The 10,288-nt window shown below is 32.0% G+C and overlaps 1 protein-coding gene across 1 annotated transcript in view; it reads right to left on the bottom strand.

The window, feature by feature from the left end:
• The window catches only part of LOC106691175 (cytochrome P450 6a2-like), a 17,425-nt gene extending 9,454 nt beyond the window's left edge, over positions 1-7,971 (bottom strand). Inside the window, exon 1 of the mRNA XM_067048915.1 lies at positions 7,658-7,971. Coding sequence (XP_066905016.1) covers positions 7,658-7,951 — 294 coding nt within the window. The 5' untranslated portion in view covers positions 7,952-7,971. The remainder of the gene's footprint in view (positions 1-7,657) is intronic.
• Between the last annotated feature and the right edge of the window lie 2,317 nt (positions 7,972-10,288).

Genomic DNA, 10,288 nt, shown 5'->3' with positions numbered 1-10,288 from the left:
AAGATTTTCAAATGTATATGAAACATACTACATATTTATCTATTGTATTATTTTGTACAGTTGTAAATTACATTAAATAAATAATTAAAAAAAAATATTTTACTTTAAATATCTTCTTCGAAATTTTTGCATTGAAAATTAAAAATTAAAACAAAAGATTGCCCTTAAATTGACCCTGTTCAATGCAAGCATATAATCTTATAATTTTAATAATCAATTATGGAATACTTAAGTGCAAAAAATAAGATTAGATACATATTTTAAGAGACTTTTTTCAACTATTTTTTTTATTTACATATATATTTTTTTACAAGTATGTACTTCTCGTGTAAATGAAGCAACGAGATCATAAATAACTACATTTATCAAACTACAAACACTTCAGTTAATGACGCTTCGTATAGAAACAAATATTCCGAAATACACCATCAAAACACTTTACAAACTTAATTATTATCTGAGACATTTTAAAGTTGATTGGAATTTTTAATAAATACATTGTGCGATAAAGTTATTATTAATATTATTTTTCGAAAGATTTAACAAGTTCTTGTTTTTTCAATATATTATTGAAACATAAATATCGTTGTGATATACTAGTAACGGTATTGATATTTAGCTGATAATTTTTTATACAGTGTGGATATTTAATTTTCCAAAATTAATTTCCGACACGATTAAACATATAACTTGATCTTGGGTTAACCTAAATTTTATTGAAAACAAAAAATATTATAAAATAATAATTAAGTAATAATTAAAAAATAAAGTAACACTTTAAATATACATAAATAGAAATCTCAAGAAATTGATAGTGAAAATATGTATACTGTGTAGAATTTGAACAAACACGTTTTGGGAAAACAGTATTCCAGGGCCTATTCCAGACATACATAAAGAAAATTTTATTGATAAATTACAGGGTGATACAGGTACTCTTATTATTGATATATATTATTTTTATTATTGATCAATGTCCAACGTGTTGTTTTCAATTTAAAAAAAAAAATCAGCCATTCGAATTTTATGTATTTTCAATATTAGATGTATTATGATATACATGAAGCATTGCATTCCAAAACCAGGGAAGTCCATTTTCAAACTTTTTTTTTATTTAATGAATGGTTATGGTTCTGATTATCACAAGATAACGGAATTTTTAATTGAATTTTAAGTAACATGTGACAATTGTTTTGGAGGAGGGAATTAAATCTTAGCGAATCTGAAGGTTCGAAGCCTGTCCAAATCTAAATCTGAAGGTTCATAGCCTAAATCTACCAGATCAGTTTCGGCACAATCCTTCCACCTACGATCTGGTCTACCCTACAACCTTCCACCTACGATCTGGTCTACCCTACAACCTTCCACCAACGATCTGGTCTACCCTACAACTTTCCACTTACGATATGGTCTACCCTACAACCTTACACGCCCATCTTATTCGCCGCAATGATAAAACCAAATGATATGATTAACCGAATAACATCCGAAATTTATGATGACAAAAAAAGTAATCAGTCACAATTAAAAAAAATTGTTTGAAAAAATCATCTGCATTTTTATAGTTGTATTAATTAGAGTTAATAATATAGTATTTATTTATTTCACTTAGTATTTATAAAAACCATGAGAAAGAGACTGCGACAAATAAAAACTGCAGACATATAATTAAATACAATTACAATACAGATGGGAATAATCTTTCATTGCGTTTATTAACCCCATAAAATACAAACTAACTTTTAAAATTAAAATCTATAAAGTATTTTTCAGAATAATTTATAAGTAGTTTTCGAAGGACTCAAACAGACAAAATACAGTTCTTACAGGAATTGTAAATGCACCCAAATACATCAGAAATTGTACTTAATACTTACAGTTGAATAGGGAATAAAAAATTGGCACTGTGGCATCAAGAGCGACTTCAAGGGCACAAGAATGCTGATGTACATGTCCTCAACGTTAATGCCATCGATGTTATCCGCAAGACATCATGATAATGTGATTGTTAAGGCCAAGTAATAATATTAAAACAAGACTAGCTTAACCCTGCGAAAAAAATTCAAAACAGTTCTACGACAGGCGTAGAAGGCGTTTACGGATATAACCGAGAAACTGGAGGAGCTGAATATTACATTTAATCCCAACTAGACCGACTGTATTATTTTCTCCTTGCAAAGAAAAAGCGCCTCCTCCCTAAAGTCTACAGGGGAGCATATAATTGACCAGCAGACAGTATAGAATATATGGGTCATCAGACACCTGACTCTAGCTGGCCACTGCAATAAGAAGATTAAGTGGGTTAGGACCAAGACTCACCTTAATCACCTAATAACTTTTCCCAATCTTTCGCTTCGCCTCAAGTTATTAATTTACAAGAGTGTATTAGGCATCCATACTCTATGGATCTGACCAGCATTGCACCTTCAACGGTCAAAAGGCTCCAAACAGTTTCAGTGCGGTATAATTAGAGGTATGGTGGCATTCTTCATTCAAAGAGCAACGACGGACCACATACCTACGACATTCGGACAATCGACTGTGACAAAATGTATAACGAGAGACATATCGTTATTTGACAGCCTACTGTTCTGCAGAAACCCATTATTTAGGACACTAATACTAAGAGGATGGCCGCATAGGTGGGATACACACACAAACAGAATCAGTAAAAGTAACTAAATTATTTCTTACTTAACAAACTCCGTCTCCATTGGAATGACACAAAATACAGACTACCCCTTAAAAGATCCAATTTCCACAGCCGCCACTTCAAATGCATTACATGCATGAAAAATAGGACACCCTAAACCCTTTTTTATATATCAACCCCACACACCCATGGGGCTTGGAAAGAAAAAAAATCATTCAAAATATACGTGATATCATGCTCATTCCTACAAACAATATGTGATCACGAAAGTCTACTCAACACACACAATTGGTAATGGTGCATACATTAAAATGACTATCTCAAAGTAACAGTTGGCGTAATATTAGGTTGCCCCACTGGAATATATCACTTAAATTTTACAGCTTGGTTAAAATTTGTTGGGAACTCATGGTTCTGAATATTTTAAGACATGAAATTGGAAATCTGTTGAGCCATACCCTAAAAGAAAAAATGTACATATTCAGAAACGAAGAGACTTACATATTTAATACATTATTTTTTCAATATTTTGAATTCAAATTTTTTCTAAATATTCTTGGAATAGAACCTGTGAGCAGTAAGACATATTAATTGGTCAAGGCTTTAGCTCAATATTACTATACAAGCACAGACGGACAGACTTTATGTTTATTTACCATCCGACTATATTTACAAGAGTATCACATAGTGAAAAAACTTATCTTATTTTTCATACTTATTGAAAAGTTGGTTTAGTACATCAGCTTCCACAGATATGAAGTTGTTACGGCAATTATAGCGGACACGTAGTTACGGAAGATTTTTACTATGCGTTATGGCTTCAAGGTGTGAAGCAACTAAAAGCCTTCTTCAATAAAATTAGCATCTTCAAACAAACAAACTCTTGAGGTTTATATAATAGTATAATCAATAGTCAAGATAGAAATAACTACATTTATACTCTATTAACAAAAACAAGAAACAAATAGAAATTTTCATATTAGCGTGTAAGTTTTGAATATTGCTGTCACAATTTACCTTTACTTTGATTACTTAAATATATTATTCGTTATTACACTAACTGAAACGATAATAAAATATTTTGCCGAGCAGATGAAGCGCCTCCTCCCCAGCGCAATTTCAAATTTAAATGCGATGTTTCTTATCCATAAAACATAGACAATGACACAATCACGAACTTAAGAAGAATTTCAAGGTCGAAAGCTTATAGCCTGGGTGGTCGTTTTGTATATATAATTAACATCTCTTGTTTTCCTCCTTTTATTTTTATTTTCAATCTTTACTCAGATGAGTCACTGTTTTCCTGAGTGTGAATTAACGTTGACCCTGTACTATTTCGTTACGTTTCCTTTTCGGAAATATATTAAAAATTCTTGCCCTAAGACCGTATGTCCCTTCGATGTGCTTAACTAACTGTTTATATCACATCCTTCAATATTACACGTAATGACAATAAAAACAATAATAATAATATGAAGGCTTCGCAAACTCAAAGATTGGATGTCAATACCACCAACTGCTGCCTGTATACGTGTATCCAGTAACGCCCGTCCAAACCCAAATCTATCGGATCAGTCTTGACGCAATCCTTCCATCTACGCTTCTGTCTACCCTTCGGACATATACCTGAGGGTTCAGTTGTTATATATTATCCGTAATAATGCTACCACTTGAATTATACCTCCCGGGTATAGTTTACACAATTCAGCATTGTATAGCCTCCTAAATTCTCCGGTTAACTCAACCTTCTTCGGTCCCAATATTTTAGGTAACACTTATTATTTTCAAAAACCTCTGTTCCTCTCTTATGTTAAGAGGTCACGTTTCACAACCCTAAAGATTAGGATGGATAATAGTTTTGTGAATTTTAACTTTTAAGTTTCTGGACAGAAGACGTGAACCAATATTTTATAACCAATTATAGCGGTTCTACCATCTACATTTCGGTCTAACTCCAACGTTTCCCCGTTGGTTCAGTTTTAATTTAGATTTTTGTGAATCGTTCATTACCATTACTAATCCCTACAACCTTACTCATCTTGTTCGCTGCAACGCAATAACCTGAATTGTATTTACCGGGTACAGTTCCCTTAATTCGGTGTTCAGTAGTCTTTTAACTTATCCTTTTTCGTTCCGAGTATTTTACATAATATTTTATTTTCAAAAACTTTAACGCGATGTTCTTCCCTTTGTGTAAGAGGCCACGATTCGCATACGAAAAGAACTATAGGAAGGATAATAGTTTTGTAAATTGTAACTTCACACTTTCTGAATAGAAGGTGGGATTGAATAAATTTCGAAATCGAAAAATATGCAGTCATTTCCCGGCTTAATCCTTTGTATAGAATGAAAAAATACAGAAGCCTCATCGACTTTTCTAGAGTTTCAGATTGATTGACAATTTAGGCACCACGTTATGTGTTAGTCAGTTAAACGGAAACCTTGTTTAGGTACACTAGAGCATTGTGGTATGTCGTTGTAGAGACGTATTTTAACACTGAATTAAAATGCATGGAAAATATATTCGTATAATTTCGTAAAAGTTGCGGCAAATTCAAAAGCATTGTTGTGTTCATGAAGGAGGTTAGATTTCTTGAAGTATTTTCTTACGGGTCATTACAAACTCACAGGACCATTTCTATCGGACCAAATTATTTTGTTTTTTCGTCCTAAATTTGTACTTTTTATCTTGAAAGTTCATTGTTGATAATAAATTGAAAAAAGTAATCACTTCGTTGAAGGAAATGGAATCAATCTGGTTATTAAAAATTAAACTATATCACTACATAGAATGTGGAATTTCTCTGAGCCCTTGATATAATGTCCTCAAACTCTTCGTTGGCACTTCTTCATTATCAACTCATATCCGTATGAGCCGTCCTCTTCAAACTTACTAACAAATGAAACTTTAGGGTAGGAGTATCCGATAAATATTTTCGGTCAGGAATATCGACAGTATTATTGGTAATCAATCTCATCTGGATGAGTAAATCGATCTATCATCCAATGTGAAAAATTTTGAACTGAGCCACAACTATTCTTGCAATCATTGTAATCACTGTATTCATACGAAATGTTTCTTACGCGTTGGTACCACTGAATGTTGGAATCCCATCAAATTAACCTTCGCACTGTGGGTAAAATCGCTGATTTAGCTGGAAAAAAAAAATAATATCCAAAAAAAAAAAAATAGATAATTTTTGTACATTATAGCTTCCAATCCTAATACTGTTACAAAAAGTAACAATTGACATTGAATCTCTCAAATAAGCCGAGTCCTATGGAACGATAACTTAATTTATGATCTTTTTAAATAAAATAAAATAAAAATTTGAATATGTCTTTTTTATTTTGCCGGGCATTGTCAGGACTACGTGCTAAAAGTACTTCTTATTTTTTTTTTTAAATTTACTTTGTTCATTTTTATCTAAACTTTCGCATATTTTAAATAATTTTCAGCCATATTTTAGTTTATTTTTATTTAATGCTGTCTATTCTCTTACTTTGTTAGTTTGTATTGTAGTATATTGCTCTGTGAAGCCCTGGAAAGAACGTGAAGCAAAGACAAAACGTTGGCTCACAATAAATAGTTTAATTACTATTTGAGTTCTTTTTAACCATTTGCAAACCATCTTCCTTTTATATATAATTTATTTTTATTGTTTTCATTAATATAAATCTAAACAATCACACTAACAAACCACACTCTTACAAAGTTACATCTGGTTGACATTTCATAAAAATCGAATATGAGTAAATAAACATTACACAACGATTTCTAAACCAAATTCTACTCTAAATTAATGTTCTACCCTCAAAATAATACAGAAATCCACATTTTAGTACAATTCAGACTATTTCCGAAAGTACTGCGAGTTTTGTCTATTTAAATTAATGATTCTCCCCACTGTGTATCTCATGTTTTAATGTGAATGATTGGTATATGCTAAAGAATGTGTGTATTTGTTTAATAAGTACTTTTAGGAGGAAAAAAGAAAAACCGCACTGACTTAGTTAAAAGTCTTTGCGCTTCACATGACATTCACTCACCATCCTACTTTGAGATGAACTTAACTCTTTTATGTTTCAAAGCAGCAATTTAATATTCAGGATAGAAATACCTATCCCCACAAAATATTTCATATGTATAGTCTAGTGGCATTGAAAGATTGTCATAATAAAGATGAGAGCAAAACAATTAAGTTTCTCCTTTAATTAACTATTAAATTCAGTATATTACATTTATCCGTTTTTATCACAGTTAATGACAGATCGTTAATTATTTAAGATTAGAAAAATTGTAGATACTTGGCTGATATTAAAGATCGATTAGTTGTACACTGGTATAAGAAGTTTAGTGAAAATCTTTAGAATCATTTCCATGAAAACAACAATCAGGAGTAAAATCGATTATGGGACTTTAACTCGATTAAAGCGAAACAATTTCTGTCACATCACATGATAATTTCCGATTCATTTAATTTTTTATTTTTGAGCTAGGTCTTTCACATACACACTCAAAGAGTTATCATTTTTCGAGATTATTTGGATTCAGGTTACTTTGAAGTGTCTTTCTGAAATCAGTCAATTGTAAATAAAACAGCAGTTTAAAAAATTTAAGTTTGAATAATGTCCTTTCACCGTCAAAGATGTATAATGTTACAAAGTAATAATTGCTCGAACAGCAATCGGGTTAAAATGTTATTTTAAAGAAAGTTATTGCAACAACTCAGACACAAAGCTACTATGAATATGTAATGTCAGTTTCAATTTTTTTGTTTTTTGAGCAAGGCAAGACACATATACCATTTTGTGATAATTTGTATTTCTGTTGAAAACTGATATTCAAATTTGTTCACTGTGCCAATACTCCCTCTTACTGTTTATTTCATATTTAGGTAAGTAAAAGTTAAATACAAACAATGGTTCTGTCCATGTTTAGAATATTTTTGAAACGACAATTTTCTTTTGAACAATAAAAAAATATAGGTTTGTTATAATTACCTGTTCCACAAGTTCGGGATCTTTGATGAAGAAGGTGGGTCTACGGAAAGCGTATGTACCTCCGAACCTGTTCTCGCCGAAGTAGTCGTAGTTCATCCTTTGCTTCGTTACAAGAGGATGGATGCCGAGAGCCGTCGTGAGAGAGTTGCCGAAGAGCGGTACCGGCGGCACGAAGGGAACTCCCCGCTCTGCCCAGTAGCCATAGGTTGCTGTGGAGAACCTGTAGAGAAGGAAGAGAAACGTGAGGACCACGAAGAGGAGGTCCGCGTACAGAGACTCGAACATGAGGTACATCCTGTAGACTGAACGTAGCTCGGGGGAGCGCTCTGTTTATCAAAACCTCCCACCTCCGCTCGCGTCTTGGTGGGGGCATGTTTGTCATTCATATCTGGTCAAAGGTCGTTCCGCGTACTAGTCATCGTTTAAGGGTGGGATAATAGTAGCGAAATATAGATATTTACACGGCGTAGTCGATAACAATATCATAATGGCTAGAAAAATCGATAGTAGGTTCTGGCAAAACTATTTTTTTGATGATTTATTGTTAGGACAATTTGTTTAACTACCTTTTCTGATTTGTTTGCCCGCTGAAAAATTTCAACAGGTAAATATACAACGAAATTGATCCAAAATACTATTTTTAGTAACATAATTTTGTCGGGTGTGGGATGGGTCGCACATGGTTTAATCTCCGACATATGTTAGGGGTTTGCAGACATCTGTGGGTTGGGAATCACTGGCCTAGCCTAACCGTGGTTAAATGTGTTTTAATTTTTACCAGACCCATTTTTGCATGATATGTTATAAAACTGCTGTTTTGCATTCCTCTGTAATACATTGAATGTATTTATATGATTATTCAAGACTGATTTCCAATTTATGAAATGAGGACAGCTTTCACTAATTGTTGCCAAAATTTAAAAAATTGATCAAATACGATATGATTAGTCACTTCTAACTCTAGCTAGTTAGAAGTCAAATCTATCCTTTGTTGACGATTTGATTATTTTAGGATCAGGAAATGAACTTTGATTGAGGAAAATCTCACTTAGTTAACTGAAATATCTCTTATATTCACCAATTTCCATTTATTCATACTCTAAGAAAGAAATTTTGAGTAATAATATTTGAAGCATTGAGCAAATAATTTATACTGTGGAAAGTCTCCAAAAGACAAAGGAACTTCCTGAAAGATTTTACTCCTTAGTGACTGGTTCTCGCCTCTTCCAAGGGCAAGGATAACAATAGAGAGAAAGAAATGCAATAAGATAGGAACTGTTTGGAGCAAAAGTTAAATTTTTATAAGCTATTTACAATAATACTAATTAATTGTAACAATAAATATAATATATGATAATAATAATAATACAGTAATAAATATATAGAGTGACTAATAGATCGGTTATTGTTTTCAATTTACTCTAAACTAACACGTAAATCTGAGGAGGTTTATCAGGTCACAGAAACTGTTTTATAAAGGTATAAATTAGCAACAAAAAAAACTATTTGATGGTAAGCAAAGTTTCGCCCCATTTTGAAGCCTTCCGTCATTGGCTAAATGAAAACAAGATAAAAGTATTGTATGGTTTCACAAGAAAATTAGATTACATATACAAAAAGAGGATACAATTATAAAATTTTATTTTTTAAGAAAGTGAAAAATTAAGTTAAGGAAATATAAATATAGATGAATTCGAAACTAATTAATAATAGCTACAGCTATATTTGATAGAATTGTAAATATATAACAAGAGTAATAAATAGTAGAATAATACTTTTGTAAATAGTAACAAATACGATAAAAAAAAAAAAAACTTATGCGGAGAGGTGTTTTTATTTTAAAGGAAATCCACAGCGAAGGTGATGTTTGCTTAGTTATTTAAGTACTGGTAACCAACCTATTCTAACCATGGCGGGACCGCCACTTAGTGAAAAAATTCAACCATTAGGCTGGAATCGAACTGGCGCCGCCCACAAATCTCAGAACGATAGACCTAGGCCTAACTATCTGAACTACGGACGGTCCACCCGAGAGGTTAAAGTTTGCTGAGGGCAAGAAGTGAGAGGGTAGGAGTCAGTACTAGAAGATTCCCTAGCCATCAGAATAGGTTAGTTTTTTTTTTTTAAATAAATATAACAACGAAACGTATGGTTCAACAAGATTACACTATGGCAAAATCGCGTGTAGATGAATTATTGTCGTTGAGTGTTGGTTTTAAGCACAAATTAAAGGGAGCCTGTTCTCCATCCACACGTTTGTATTCAGCTAGCATTGTTTTAGAGCTACTAACAAATAAATGTTTTTGCACTTCTTTTTGTTTTAATGAATTTAAAAGAATTTCCCCAAACTTCAAATTTTACATAGTTTAAGATTGTTTTTAAATGCTATCAGTTCAGTGTAAATACGTGTTTTTAAATCTAGTCAATTAATTTTGGAGGTTTATTTCTTATTTGACACAACACAAATATAAGCTTATATAGAAATTATATCATTGGCTAATTATTTTAACAATTGCCCAATAAAAATTGTAGTACAAAAGTTCAATTTGCAGTCTATGTAGTAGTTCTATGATTTTTTATCATCTATTGCCTACTTTATGTTTTCTTTCTTTTCACCTATATTTACTTTGT

This window comes from Halyomorpha halys, unplaced genomic scaffold (genome assembly GCF_000696795.3).
Source record: "Halyomorpha halys isolate HHAL.00 unplaced genomic scaffold, Hhal_1.1 Scaffold2132.1, whole genome shotgun sequence".
Classification (NCBI taxonomy): domain Eukaryota; kingdom Metazoa; phylum Arthropoda; class Insecta; order Hemiptera; family Pentatomidae; genus Halyomorpha; species Halyomorpha halys.
This window is presented reverse-complemented; position numbering and strand designations above follow the sequence as displayed.